Genomic DNA, 15,142 nt, shown 5'->3' with positions numbered 1-15,142 from the left:
ACAATGAATCAAATGCGTGGGAACGGAGTCTGGATGTCTTAGTATCTTAGAGAATGCTTGGTGTTCTCCTCCACGTGCCTAGGGGTCTCTTTTATAGCCCCAAGGCAGCTAGGAGCCGCTGGAGACTAACTTGGAAGGCAATTCCTGCCTTTTGTCGAGTGGTGCACCGGACAGTCCGGTGCACCACCGGACAGCCACTGTTCATGTCCGGTGCGCGATCTCCTTCCATATCGGGCGCACCCGACCGTTGCTCCTCGGGGCTGGTTGGCGCACCGGACACTGTCTGGTGTGCCCAACTGACCGTTGGAGCAAGACACGCGTCGCCCGCAGATTGCGCAGCCGACCGTTGGCCGCGAGTGTCGTTGGCTCACCGGACAGTCCGGTGCACCACCGGACAGTCCAGTGAATTTTAGCCACGTCGCCTTTTTCATTTCCCGAGGCCGATGAGTTCGTCGTGGATGACTCAGCGGACAGTCCGGTGTTTTATAGCCATACAACTTCGTCGATTCCCGAGAGCAGCCGGTTCAACATCGACCATCCTGGGGCACCAGACACTGTCCGGTGTGCCAGGCCGAGCTGGAGTTGGCTGCACACAGCCAACTCTTTCCCATTTCTTTTCTCCTTCTTTTGTCACTGTTTCTAGCACTTATACAAACACATTAGTATTCAAAAAACAATGTACTAAGTCTGGAACCATACCTTGTAATATGATTTGCATTTCTCTCTTTGTTTAGCACATAAGAACTTAATCAATCGTGTTGGGCATTTAATCACCAAAACATTATAGAAATGGCCCAAGGGCACATTTCCCTTTCAGCAACACTATCAACTCAATTGTTTCAACTTTTTAGTTTGATTTTTCTCAAACTTTTCATGGGCTCTCATAAGGTTACCTAGCCCTACATTTCATAAGTATGCATCACCTATCTACACTAGGTTTACCTAGGTCGTTCTACCCATCAATGCCCCATTTATATTGTGCTAAAGGAAAACTAAAGGTCATATGGGTAATCTATGTGTTCAACAACTCTTTAACACAGAGAACTAATCGATCCTAAACCTGCTAGCTCATCCTTTAAAAATTTATGATTGGTCTCCATCAAGGAGCACAAATACCACATAAGCCCTATATATCTCCATTGTTGTGGTTAACTCAATTTTCCTCTACAAAATACCCATTTCTCACAATAATCTTGTTTTGTCATTAATCACTGGAACCCATATATGGACCTAGATGCTTTCAATCTTTACATTTTTAGTTATTGATGACAACTATTGGATCCTAATAGGGTGGACCCGAGCAAGGGAGGTAGTTGGAGTCTTACAACACAACAAATTAGAACATTGATTCTCAAATGTCTTATCGGGCGTTCCCCTCATTTTGTGTGTAGGGGTATTTATAGGGTGACTAGAAGGCAATCCTCTAAAAGTACGGACTTGCCCCTGGCTACCTACTACATCCTAAGCATATATCATACAGTAGTGTCATTGGGAACCGTTATAGACCTCCTAATACAAACATCCAGTTACATACTCGAGCTAGTGTTGGGGCAGAATTGCTACAAATAGTTGGACCTTCTTTAGCTTCAAGGGCACATGTTGTCACTGTAGCATCGATCTTATATGGTTCTCCAAGGGAGAGAAGTATTAGAGGCCTCCGTAAGAGACCATGTGTGTTGCCCGAGCGATGCCCAAGCGATGAGACTGAAGTCCATGGCACTTTCAAGGTCACCCTTTAGTCGATCGGGCCTTCAAATTCTCCATGGTCTTTGATCGATCCTTCAGATGTTTGACGTTGTAGAGGTGGAGTATGTCTGTTAGCTTCCACTCTAGATGAAGACCTCATCGTGGTCTTCATAGCCTTTGATGAAAGTATGGCTACTGTAGGCTTGGTGTGACATATCAGTGGGTCTGTCCCCCACAAGGAAAAGTCCCCTTGGTAACTATTGTGACCTTCAGTGAATCATGTGTTCATGGGAGCAAAGCTTGAAGGTAGATTAGGCAGAGCTGGTTGGGCTGATGATCGAGGTCCCATTTGGCCTTCTTCCCAATAGTAGCCCCTAAGGGCTAGGCTCAACCTGATGAGACAATCCTGAAGTCTAGGGGATGGTTCGGACACTGCCCTCAATCATCGGTTGAGCAGTTTTGGGGAAATATCTTGGTGACCATTGGCTGACTGATAGAATTTCATCATTATTATTTTTTCTTATTTTGTGGCCTATATAAGGCATTGCTCCATTAGGGTCCCATTTATGTGTTTCCTCGCTCATGTGCCTTGCGCCCATCACCATCGTTGTCTAACGCTCTGATTGAATTCTTGCCCACACTACGCACAAGCAAACAGTCTGACCACGTCGCAGTACATGATGTTGTCATCCTCCTCATCGAGTTCTAGCATGATCTAGTTGCCCAGCTATCGATGGACACTATTCTGATGGTTGGCTTATCATCCTTGGAGGCTACATCGTATGTCGTGCTATCACCAGTTAGGGGCTCCTCGGAGAGGTGAAACAACATGGAGGGGAGTAATGTGCTTTTTGGTGGTTGTGGACTAGGGATGGGTCATGTGAAGGAGATGGAGCAGTTGCGTTAGTTTGCTATGGGGGCTAGGCATGGCCATGAGTCTGAGAACACACTAGAGCCGTAAGGCAAAGTCATGCTCTTTGAAGTCTTCTTTATGGTCGGACTTCAAATGTCGTGCCAAATATTGTTGTAGAAGTCTTGTCAAGGTATAACGTGCAACTACTCTAGCTTACCCTAAATGCCATCATGGCCCTCAATTAATATGTTTGGGCTACAATTACGTGCAAAGGCGAACAATCCATTGAGGTATTTATAGAAAATCATTGTATGCATTGGCAAAAGAAGACCATCATTGGGTGGGTAGTCCAGTTATAGAGTTTTGTTTTCACCCTAAAGACCAGGAAGACCTCAAAGACTTTCATTGAGATGGTGTTGTGTGTTAGGAACCAATGGGACAACAATTGGACAAAAAGTTGGTTTTATGTGAAGGTTGATGAAAGTGAAGACGTCAGTAGAGGGCTAGTGAGATGCTACCTCACTGGTACACTTTGTTCTCCTAATACAAGGGGAAGAGGGTGACCAGGACGAAGTTGCATTCCATCAAGTAGCAATCCATAATAGTGGTAGGGACCTAGTTGAGGATTTTGTTGCATGTGGGATATGGACGTTGAGTCACAGTTGGGTGGTTGGTGAAGTCCAACGTTGTGAGATGCCACTTAAAGGTGTTAAGGTGCAGAGCCCCCTTTCAAGATCGATTTGGTGGAAAAGTTGGGAAGGACTTTGTCAAAGAAGTCAAAAAAGAAGTGTGAAACTTATTATAAAGTACACGAATGTTATGACTTCGAGAAGTCATGAAATCTAGGAGGGTAACATCCGGTTAAAGCGAGTGCTCAAGCTGACATGGAGGGGGGGTGCCTTTGTCATACCCTATCCTCATGGAGAAAGAAACGGAGCCCATGCAAGACAAAGGGGCGAAGGGGGTGCCTTTTCGGGACATAACATAGGGACCCCACACCAACATTGAGGCTAAAAGGCCCCATGTTTGTTCCGAAGTACTGTCAAAGCCTTTAGAAGTTCAGGGTGTTGTGGTTGCTGCCTTTATGTTGGTGGGCTTTGCCGAGCAGTTGGCGGTCACCTTGTAATACTGCTCAATCCGATTTTGGTGACTTAGATAGTTTCTCCAAAAGATTGGAATTTAAAATATCTTTTAATAAGGATCTTCTTATCTTTGAAATTATTTCCCTAGCATAAACAAAATTTTCTTATTGAAATTGAATTTGCATTTGAAATTTAGATAATAAATAATAGGAAGATTATCGATTGATTTAATTAAGTGAATTATTTCTTTCATGGATTATGCATTCTGAAGTAGTAACGGATAAATAATATAAAAAGAATAAATAAATAAATTTAAATTTGAAACTTTGAAAATGAAAAAAGAGAAATATATATATATATATATATATATCTCTACTACTCAATAAGATACTAACGAGGGCGTCCACCACCAGCTTCACCGTGGCTCCGCTCCCGTGATTCGCGTGGCTCCGCTCCCGTGATTCTCGTGCCCCCGCCTGCTCCCGCACCAGTCAACGCGATGCCCGACCGTGCGTCCGCCCCGTCCCCGTGACGCACGCCGCGGTGCCCCAGCATCGCTGGACGTGGGCGTCTGCATCCCGTGCTATCGCCTTCCCCGTCCGTGCGTGATGCTCGCAGCCGTCGCTTCCACTTCCACGCGACCCGCGACAAAATCCTGGAGCCGCACCTCGGCGTCGGTGGCGGAGGAGGACAGGCCTGCGAAGGACAGCATGGTCGAGCCGGGGTCCGTCGCCGCCGCGCCCCACGACGGAGACCCGGAAACCGCTGCCCAGTCCATGCCGCCGCCGGCCAAGAACGAAAGGATGCCTCCACCCTCGAAGGCCCAGATCTGGCCGTCGAGCGCGAGCTTCGGCGCCCCCGCGCGCCCAGCCTCCTCCTCCGAAGAGGAGGCGGCGCCCGACGGCGGCAACCCCAGCTCGTCGTCCGAGGCCCTCCGCATGACCGACGCTAGGTCGCCGACCGCGGCCGTGTCGGTGTCGTCCTCCAGCATGTCGAGCAGGTCCTGCGGCCGTAGCCTCTTGGCGTCGGCCTGCGGCGAGCCCTCCTCTCCGCAGCCTCCGGCGGCGAGGTCGACCGCCTCCCGCGCCTGCTTGTGCTCCATGGAACGAGCTTAGAGGAAAGGGGGATGACTTGATTTTTTTTCTCTCTCTCTATTTCCTTGCTCCTCCCTCTCGCTGCGTTCGTGTACGCCAAGCAAGGCAAGGCACGAGCCAGCCATGCGAGCGAGACGAGGCGATAACGCGAGGTCAGAGACGGAATAGTACAAAAGTAGGTGTTCTGCGGACGATGTTTCTTGCAGGGGGTTTGCCGCAAAAATCGCTCGTGCACCCCACGACGGAGACCCGGAAGCCGCTGCTCAGTCCATGCCGCCGTCGGCCAAGAAGGAAAGGAGCGCCTCCGCCCTGCTCCCAAACAAGAAACCTTCAAGACGGAGGGGACAAGTTCAGGAAAAAAATTCCTCCGCAAGAAACAAACAACTAGCCAAGAGAGGAGCATCCACGCAAGAAGGCCCGCAGGATGTGCAATAAAAGCCACCGCAAGAGAAGATATACGCATGGCGCGAAGGACAAGGTGGCTATTCAAGTGCAAGCAAAACAGAAGGGGTCATGAGCCAGACTCCAGGCAGGAGGAGCTCGGCACATACGATCGGAGAAAGACGCCTCGACAGCAGCACTGTGGAGAGCGGTGGGTGTGGAGGTGGGGAGTGAGCGAACAGTGCGGGCGCGTGCTTGCGTGTGTGCAGCTCAGGAAACGGATCAGTCGCGGCATCCTGTGCTGGGTATATATCAGCAGAAAGGGCAGTGTACAGCAGGGTGGAAAGAGGTAGTGAGAGTGATTGACGTCGTGTGCAGTTTTTTTTGTTTTTTTGTTCTTTCTTTTGTTTTGACCTATACACTGTTCACGGATCCCTAGATTTTTTAAGCGGATATGGCTTTAAGTTTTGCATGCCGGTCACTGTAAAACTCTTCGTTAAGCCCTTCAAAGAGAATTTCGAAGACATGAACATTACCTTGTAGACTTGTAGTTGTAGGGATTGAGGTAAATGATCCAAAGGTGAAGTCTTTACTACTCTATAAGAGAGCAAAGTAGGCGTCCATAATATTACATACATTTTTGTACGTAAGTTATCATGATATTATTGGTGTGTGGTTGCCAGAACGGGCACGACCAGACCCGGCGGCGCGTGCGTTGACCACGCTTGAAACCGTGATTGGTTACCTGTACGTCATCGGCGTAGCCTGCACACGCGGACGCAACCTAGGCAGGAAGCCACCCGTAAGCCTGCATGGACGGAGACGCGAGCGTGCAGCCTTCTCTACCGGACCAGGCCGAGGCGAGCCAGGCGCCCTCCAGCCCACAAACCAATCACGCAGAATATGTTTCCGTTGCAACGCACGGGCACTCACCTAGTATATATATAAAAGAAGAAGAACTTGCTCACGGGACTCTTTCCAGCCGGTCTAGCTCTCCTCTCACCCGCGTCGGCTCAACTTCACCATTGCCCGAAGTGCCAACGGGTGGGCCTCTCTTGCCAGTCTCGCCCTCCGAAACGAACACGCCCACTGCTACCACCGCTGTTCCGTGTGGTCGGGTCGACAACGTCGTGCACACCTACTGAAGCATGGGACCGCCTCTACGGAAATGTTTTGTTGCCTGGTCCAGTTTAAGCCTGCTCAGTGAGAGGACCAGGTTCAAGAGAGCCCGCATATAATGAGTTAACCTAAGATGTTTGGTTGGCTGGTCAAAATAAACCTGGTCCATATGATACATTGTTTGGTTCTCATTTTTTTAGCTTGGCCCAATTGAATTACCGCCGATTTTGATGTGTTAGATGCCGTTCCCGCCAAATTTCAAAATGTTAAGCGTTATTAAACAAATTACAACAGATTTGAACTAAAAATATGATTTTGACCCATAAATTAAACTAATTACAATCATCTAAATTTGATTTACACTCATAGATTACAACAGATTTTGAATAATACCCCATCAGGTCTCTGTACAGTAGGAGCAACTTACATAAACATAAACTGAAATAAATTACAACAGATCCTGTCGGCGTTTCGACCCCGGGGGGTCCCTGGACCGACGAGTAAAATTGTCGCTGCGTGCCCCAGCCCAGATGGGTTGGCGCGAGATGGAACACAAGGGAGAAAACGTGGCTCGTGTTATCCTGCGCCAGGGGGATGCGCTTGCAGTAGGGGTTACAAGCGTTCGCGCGAGAGAGAGAGAGTGAGCCTGTTCGTCAGCCCGTCCTCCCGCGCGACCCTCCCGCATGAGGGCCCTGGACCTTCCTTTTATAGATGCAAGGAGAGGGTCCAGGTGTACAATGGGGGTGTAGCTATGCGCTAACGTGTCTGGCAGAGAGGTGCCTAAGCCCTGTGTACATGCCAACGTGGCTGTCGGAGAGGTGCTAGAGCCCTGTGTACGCGGTATCGTGGCCGTCGGAGGAGCGCTTGAGCCCTGTAGAAGCACAGCTGTCGGGGCTGTTGGGACCTTGCTGACGTCTCCTTGCTTCCGTAGGGGGCTGAGAACCATCGTCGTCATGGACGCACGCGGGGAACCATCATTACTTGTTATCGGGGCGAGCCTGGATGGGACGTCGGTCTTGTTCCCCGTAGCCTAAGCTAGCTAGGGGTAGGGTAATAATGTATCCCCTGTGGCGTTGTTGGTCCGAGCCCAAGGTCGGGCGAGGCGGAGACTCCTCCTGAGGCCGAGGCCGGGGTCGGGCGAGGACGCAATTCCTCTCGAGGTCGAGGTTGAGGCCGAGCCCCAGGGTCGGGCGAGGCGGAGACCACCCTCCGAGGCCGAGGCTGAGGCCGAGGCTTGGGGTCGGGCGATGCAGAGTCCTCCTTCCGAGGCCGAGGTTGTGGCCGAGCCCTGGGGTCGGGCGAGGCGGAGCTTCCTGTTGCGCCTGAGGCTGAACTTGGCTGTTGTCAGCCTCACTCTAGCGGGTGGCACAACAGTCGGAGCGGGGCGAGTGGCGCTATTTTCCTGTCAGGTTGGTCAGTGGAAGGGCGAAGTGATTGCGGTCACTTCGACCTTGCCGACTGAGGCACGTGTGTCAGGATAAGGCGTCTGGCGATCCTCGCATTGAATGCGCCTGCGATACGGTCGGTTGGTGAGGCGATTTGGCCAAGGTTGCTTCACAACGAAGCCTGCCCGAGCTGGGCTTCGGGCGAGTCGAGGGTGCGCCCGTTGCTTGAAGGGGCCCTCGGGCGAGGCGAGAATTCGTCTGGGACTACGGTTCCCGCCCGAGGCTGGGCTCGGGCGGGGCGAGATCGCGTCCCTTGAGCAGACGAAGCCTTGACCTGAATTGCGCCCATCAGTCTCTGCAGCTTGTGCTGATGGTGATTACCAGCCGCGTTTAGGAGTGTTGGGGGTACCCCTAATTACGGTACCCGACAGATCCTTTGTAATACAATCATTTGAATATGATTTTGAAATAATAAATTGAACAGATTTGAACTAAAAATATGATTTTGAAACATAAGTTGAACTAATTACAATCATTTGAATATGATTTACAACCATAGCAACTTACCATTAGAGAAAAATGACAATGAATTACAATAATATGAATTAAACAGGAGCTTGTGTTACCATGCTAGTTGTAATTAGTTCAAGCCGCAAGCCCGACCGACTCTTCCCGAGCTGCTTGCACACCTGCCTCAGCCCCGCGGGCACGTCAGCGTGGGGCGCTCGCACGCTGCAGGCAACCACCACCGGCTGCGGCGCCGGGGCCAACGACGAAGGACCCTGGGACGGCGGCGCCGGGGACGGGTCGGGCTCCTCGCCCTCGCTCGCCGCGCCGCCGAGCCGCAGGCGCTCGCCGTACCACCAGGACACCTTCACGTACAACGGCTTGATCTTGCTGCTCAGGTAACACAAGACCGCACGTATTGTGTTACCATACGAGTGAGGTGAGAACCGATGCGGCTGCGAGTGAAGCCGCAGACGAGAGAAAGGCGAGTAAACCCTAGCATATTTTTATCCGGGCGAGCACGGGCCAGGTCGGCCAACGAAGTGAGTTATCTGTGTTTCGATTAGAGATGGCCAAACGGGCCGCCCGGCCTGGCCCGGGCCCGGTGAAGCCTGGCCCGTTTTGGGCCCGGCCCGCCAGGCACGGTTAGGAAACCGGGTTGGGCCTTCTAAGCCCGCGGGCTTGATTCTCTGTCCGAGCCCGGCCCGCAACGGGCCTAAACGGGCCGGGCCAGCTCGTTTAGCACGAAAAAAGCGGGCCGAAAAGCATGTTTTAGTGCAAAATAAGCGGGCTTAACGTGCTTAGAGGTAAACGGGCCGTGCCGGGCTAGCCCATCGTGCCTAGTTTCCTGTCCGAGCCCGACCCGCTTATTCGTGCCGGGCCGGCCCAGGCCCGCATAGAACCGGGTCGTGCCGGGCTCGGAACGGGCCCAAACAGCGGGCTTCGTGCCGGGCTCGTGGGCCTCGTGCTTATTGGCCATCTATAGTTTCGATCGGGCCAGACCACGGAGTCAGTTGGGCCCGACTCAGCCAGGCTTCCAAGCTGGATCAGACAACCAAACATGATATGCATGTATCAAATGGGCCTGGTTCTGAGTTGGGCTAGCCAACCAAACACATCCATGGGATCTTCTTCTCCGAGTCGTTAAGATACGCTAGCGGCTAGCTAGCCGTGTTGGGGTTGTTGAGATCCTGGGATCGATGGTTGCGGTTCAGTCCCAGGCTATAAGCCGAACGCTGCGATCGCCTAGCCTCACATAACTCCCCCCATGAGCCACGTCGAAGCCGTTGAGATCACCGTCGTCGCCATAGCCAAGCATCAGCGTGGAAGGAGAGAGATAGGCCGCCGCCGCGTGAAACCTCAAGAGAATCGAGCCACCGAAGGTGATCCACGACGAACGGCAAAATCTAGCTTCGTGCTCAGTCTGGGGTGTAGCCCTGGTTCCGTGGAAGGTTTTAGTGGCCTCACCTGGCGGGATTAGTGGCTAGGGGACCCGAGATTTTTCGTCATGGCCGCTTCACTGTCCCGGAGCCGCCTGGAGTCGTGAACAGCGTCGCCACCATCCTAGCTAGCCTCTTGGTAAGAACCCCTCGGTTCGTTCCGCTTTGATATCTGCCACATTTAGGTCCATTCAGTGCTCGGTCAGCGAGGTGCGCCGCCGCTTGGATGGTCGAGGATCGAGCAGGTGCCTTTGTCGTTGAATTGGTGAGGACTGAGGGACAGACAGGATTAGAAAGAAGTAACCAGCTCAGACAGGGTTCTTCATGACCGTAGATCGGCATATGAACGAATGAGACTAGATCGTGGTATTTTAAAATCTAGATCGACGGATTGAAATTTAACGGATGTGGATGCATACCGGTTCATAAAGATACAGATCTAATCTAGACCGCCGATTTCAGATCGAACGGTTAGAACACAGAGATACCCTTTAGAGTGAGGCATTTTTCTAAAGAGACCATGTCCTTTTCGCGAATAAACTCATGGTCTAGTCATGTGTAAAGAAACTTGTAGATAGGTCCTTTTATTTGCGAATGAGACCCCGAGTTTTACATTAAACCGACCGACCGTCCATTTTTCAATTAAAAGAAATAAATTAAATCAGTAAGCATTTTGTAAATATTTTCAAGTGTAAAATTAATATAAAAATTCCTAGAAACTTAGAAAAATAATATCTTCTTTGTTTTAACTCTGATTTTAGTGGATCTTGAACCTACAGTTTTTTGTCAACACATAGAATATTATTACACAGTTTGTTTCTTTGTTTGGTGAAATGTTATTTTAATTGTTATTTGCATGTATGTTTGTATTGTCGCGTTTAGATGGCCAAGTGCACGTGGATCTATAGATGAAGACTTTTGAAGAGATCCTGATGGATAGGTTATCGCAAGTAAAAGGCAAGCTGTGTCCTTAATCACATTCTTTGACCTAATAATATTTATGATTCTATTATCACCGTGGCACAGTTAGGTTAAATTGATGGACCTAATAGGTTACCCAGATTGTTTACCCTATACCTTACATACAAATGAATTATTGGGTAGTCTTTCTATGGCTCTACCTGGTCGAGGGATTAATATCATGTCTTATTATTATTGTTGGCTTTATTATTACACATGATAAGATCATTTTGTTGATTGGAACATGGAGAACCACCTGGAAACCAGTGCTACCACAAGGGTGGAATGGGACGCCCTTGGCCAAATAATTAGGAAAGCTAGTGTGAGATAATCCTTTCTCGAAAGAATGTGTGGCTACAGTATCAAACAACATATTTGCAGGATGAGATTCGACTGAGAACGTACCTATTGCCACTCCTGGGGTCTCCTGAATTGTATCAGCCTCCAGGTGGTTCACCTTTCCATACTGGGTATGTGGCTGACACGGTTGCCTGCTCCCTATTGTGGTGCATTATGTCTTGCTACGGCATTAGGAGCCGACTGCTTTTGAGCCATCTTCTTTGGGCACTGCGTCGACCAGTGGCCCTGCTCTCTGCAGTGGAAGCACCTCTGCCTCCTTGCACCGGGGCTGCCTAGTTGTTCTGGTTAGCTACCGGGGCAGGAAGGCGAGGTGCCTGATTGCCCGACCTCTAGTACTGATTTCCTCTCGATTGGCTTTGCTGACGGTACTGCTGCTGCTGCTGTGGATACTGCCTCTGAACCTACTACTGGTTCTGACGCTGGTTCTCTGCTACTGATATCCCTATGGGTGGCCATGCTTGAATTGCTGGGGTGAACTACCTGAGAAACGGGGGCGACTGTTGCTCCCAGACTAGGGTTCACTCATCTTGCGCTTCCGGTCTTCCATCTCCTTGCGCTTTCTTTCATTCATGATTTCTCTGTCAGTTAGATGTTGGAAGGTGGGGAAAGTGTGATTTATCAGCTATTAATGCAGGGGATAAACCAGACCTCTCATGAACATGTACTACCTTTTTTGCGCCGGTGTTGACGTCTTTGGGTGCATAGCGAGACAACTGCAGAAATCTGTCCGGCACTCACTGACGGACATGGGTGCCTGCTTTAGTGCCAGAAACTCCTCCTTCTTCACTATCATTAGGCCTTCTGGAACATGATACCGACGGAAATTGTCTATATATTCTTCCCAAGTCATAGCTTCAGGGTCGGCATGAGTGGCAAGGTAGGACTCCCACCAGGACTGAGCTGCTCCCCTTAGCAGACGGGGACCATACAATACTTTCTCCTTGTCGTTGCATTGGGTAGTGTGCAGCTCCCGCTCCACTGCGTGAAGACAGTCTTCATCGTCCATGGGGTCGGCAGAGTGGGCGAAAACAGGGGGATGGCCTCTCATCAACTCAACATGTTTTTCCCTTGCCATTTGTGGCATCTACATCTGCTGTTGTGGCTGAGGTTGTTGTTGCGCTTGCTGCATGGCTACCAGAGTCTGCCCGATAGCTTGCACTGCCTGGGTCTGCATGAAGAACATTTGCTCCACTGTCTTAGGGGGTGGGGGAGGCAGCGGTTGGGGCTCCTCATCCTGTGGGACACACTGCTCCTACTGAGAATTCCTCCCTCCTTGGCGCCAATTGTCAGACATATATGAAAGGCATTCACACGTCAGTATTGATCTTGCAATCTTCTAGCATAAGAAAAGTCATACAAAGTTCTTCATAACACTAAATGAACAAGCATCTTCATTGATTCTCAACACAGCCAAACACAACTTCTCAGATAAAGAGGAAAGTAGAAGTAAAAGGTTTCTCAACTAAATAACTAACTTTATTAACATTACTAGCTAAACCAAACTGCAAGGGAAACCCATATTTTGGTGACAGTCATTACAAAGATTCAAATTCAGCATAGGTTCACCATGACAAGCATAACATAGCATAGGATAAGCGAACTATCCTGACTAACTAAGACTGAGACACTTGACTTAAGAATTTATTACAAACTCCGATGCTAACAATATAAGGATCCAGATCTATCTTGGTCCTAAAGATGGGGGTGCCATAAGCATGGTGTCCATGTGACGGCGAGCGATAAGGGTGCTGAGTCTCAGCGGGGGTAGGAGAAGCACCCTCCCGGTGGCGGTGCTTTGCGCGTTCAGCACGTAGCTCCGCAATCTCATCATGAGCCATGCTCAGCTCGTCTAGAGCGTGGTCCAGCACAATGTTGAGCACAACAACTAGGTTGACTATGCTGCTCAACCTAGGATTGCCTTCGCCAACAGGGCAGACAATCACACTCCACGTACCCCCGATCGAATGGCGGGGGTAATATCTAAGGTTAAGACCGCCAGCCACCCCACCAAACGAAGAGCAATACTGCTAGAGCGCACACCGTGCAACATCCTCCATGGCCGCCTCAGTAGTGTCCCTCTCAAAGATAGCATAGTGCTCTGAGCAAGCCTCTCCACCCTGGAGATCATCCTCCGGACGGCGCACCAGACAGGTAGCCTCCTAGCGGTCCAGGTACTTCCTGCAACTGTGCTGGTTGACTACACAACCATACTCGATCGACCAAGTGTGTCGATCGAAAGCCCGACACAACATGGTGTTGAGCGCGTCGTGAAAGTAACAACCGCGAGCGGCGTCATGGGTGATGGGTCGCATGACCCATCCCTTTGGCTCTTGCTCCTCAGAAAGCTCGGTACTGTGGTCTGAGCTACCACTGTTGTTGTCTCCATCAGGGTCTCCTCCAGCAACTCCTCCAGCAGTGGGGACGCCCTGTGGTGGTGCAGGGGGCGCCTCCAGCTGGGGCATAGGGGAGGGGGGCCTCACATACTCTACCTCCTACTGAGGCGAGGAGGAAGAGTCATGCTGCTCCCTCTCCTGATGTCGGTTTCCTACTCCTCGTGCAAGCGGTGACGCAATCTCTCAAGGTGACTCGACTGACCAGACACCGTGTGACAAAGTGGACGTTACGCAAGGCGAGGGGGCAGGAAGGGAATCACTAACTTATGAGCGGTGTGCCTAAGGTGAGCTATCTACAAAAGGCATCGTAAGCATAAGAATAAGAATAGAGCTAATAGGACCAGCAAGTAAACCATAAACAGAACAGAAAATAAGAAAAAATAAAAATTTGGCGAGGTATAATCCCAAAGCTGGAGGTGCTAAGGTGCCATCAAACAACGGGACACTGGTGGAGCCAATATCAAGAGCAGACTTGAGCCCCAGAGGAGGATTAAAGCTCATGCCCCAGGCGACACCTAGTGGGACCTCAACTCCAATAGCATGCAGCGGATCCTCAACACCTAGATCACTGACCTCTAAAGTGACCGGGCCAGCAAGAGCTGTAGGAAGATCAAAGCTTGTCACCGTTGGTTCCTCAAACTGAACTGGTGGTTACTCGACATGAACATCCATAGAAGCAGCCAAAGAAGAGCCAAGTTCAGGACCCTCGGGGGCTAGGTCATCCTCAGCAGCACCCTTGGGGGCTAGGTCACCCTCAACAACACCCTCGAGGGCTGAGCCACCCTCACCAGCGCCCTCAGGGGCTGAGTTATCCTCAATCATACCCTTGGGGGCTGGATAACCCTCGCATGTAACAGCAAGAACCGAAGTGTCCCCATGGATCAGGCCGCCCTCAAAGGTCGAAGAAGCATGGGAAACTGTCCAGGTTATTTCTTGCCCAATAAGATTACTAGCTGAGGGAATGTCATCCGAGACCTCTGCACGGATGCCAGCACCCCCAGTTTCAGGAAGTTCCAATAAAAGACCTTCTGGGACAATCTCCTCCAATGCATGATCAATAGCAGACATCGTCATCCTCTCAACATTAACCAGCCCTGACAGAGCCTGAATTGGGGCATCGTTGCTGGCTTTGCTACGACGATTCTTGCGAACCAAAGGGGGACTTCTTCCGCATCCTCTTCCTCCTCCTCAGATACAGACCCACCGGCTCTGATGCCACCACAACTCTCAATATCATCTTCGAGATCGGCACTCGCCGGGTCACCACCATGGTCTGGAGCGACAGAGTTAACCCCCAGCTCCAAGCTGGATGAGCGCCGAAGCTTTCTCTTTTTATCCTTCTCTTTGACAGACACGGCCGCATAACTCGCTCGTCATGTCCATTTGCGATGAACGTCGCCGGGTCTGCAAGCTCCCTCGTCCCCGCTGAAGGCATGCCCAGCTGCAGCACTCGCCGACTCAGTGCGAGCAGATTCAGACGACTCGCCAGCCAGCATACTAAGAACAACATTTACTTCGGCCTCGTTGGTGATCGTTTGCATCCGGAGATGAGTTTGTTTTTCCTTTTCAGGGAGACCTCGGTACGCAGCAATGAGGACTTCAATATCTTCTGAAGAAGGTCGCGCTCTATGGCCTGGACTGCCGTCTTGAACATGCAGGTTGGATGCAAACTCTGAAAAAGACCTCTGCGACTACAAAACGACACAGTAAAGACACTACGTATGACAAATACAAGAACTCATACGCAACAGCGCTTACCACAGGGGGAAGGTTCCAAGAAGAATACAAAGGGGGAGCACCAGCATTTGAAGCTTTGCCCCTCAGCATCGAGTCAACCCTACTCAGCACGTCCTCTTCAGATATTCGCTTGTTGGTAATTCGAG

At 50.6% G+C, this 15,142-nt stretch overlaps 1 protein-coding gene across 1 annotated transcript; it reads right to left on the bottom strand.

Moving 5' to 3' along the window:
- Positions 1 to 4,204: 4,204 nt before the first annotated feature.
- On the bottom strand, positions 4,205 to 13,252 carry LOC109941811 (uncharacterized). The gene is made up of 2 exons (XM_020543032.1): positions 13,238 to 13,252; positions 4,205 to 4,717 (listed from the first exon to the last, which is right to left on the bottom strand). The coding sequence occupies exons 1-2, from the start codon at positions 13,250 to 13,252 to the stop codon at positions 4,205 to 4,207; spliced, it is 528 nt and encodes a 175-aa protein (XP_020398621.1).
- Between the last annotated feature and the right edge of the window lie 1,890 nt (positions 13,253 to 15,142).

Source organism: Zea mays, chromosome 8, assembly GCF_902167145.1.
Source record: "Zea mays cultivar B73 chromosome 8, Zm-B73-REFERENCE-NAM-5.0, whole genome shotgun sequence".
In the NCBI taxonomy this organism is placed as follows: domain Eukaryota; kingdom Viridiplantae; phylum Streptophyta; class Magnoliopsida; order Poales; family Poaceae; genus Zea; species Zea mays.
The sequence above is the reverse complement of the archived record's forward strand: the minus strand, read 5'-3'. Positions and strand labels throughout refer to the sequence as shown.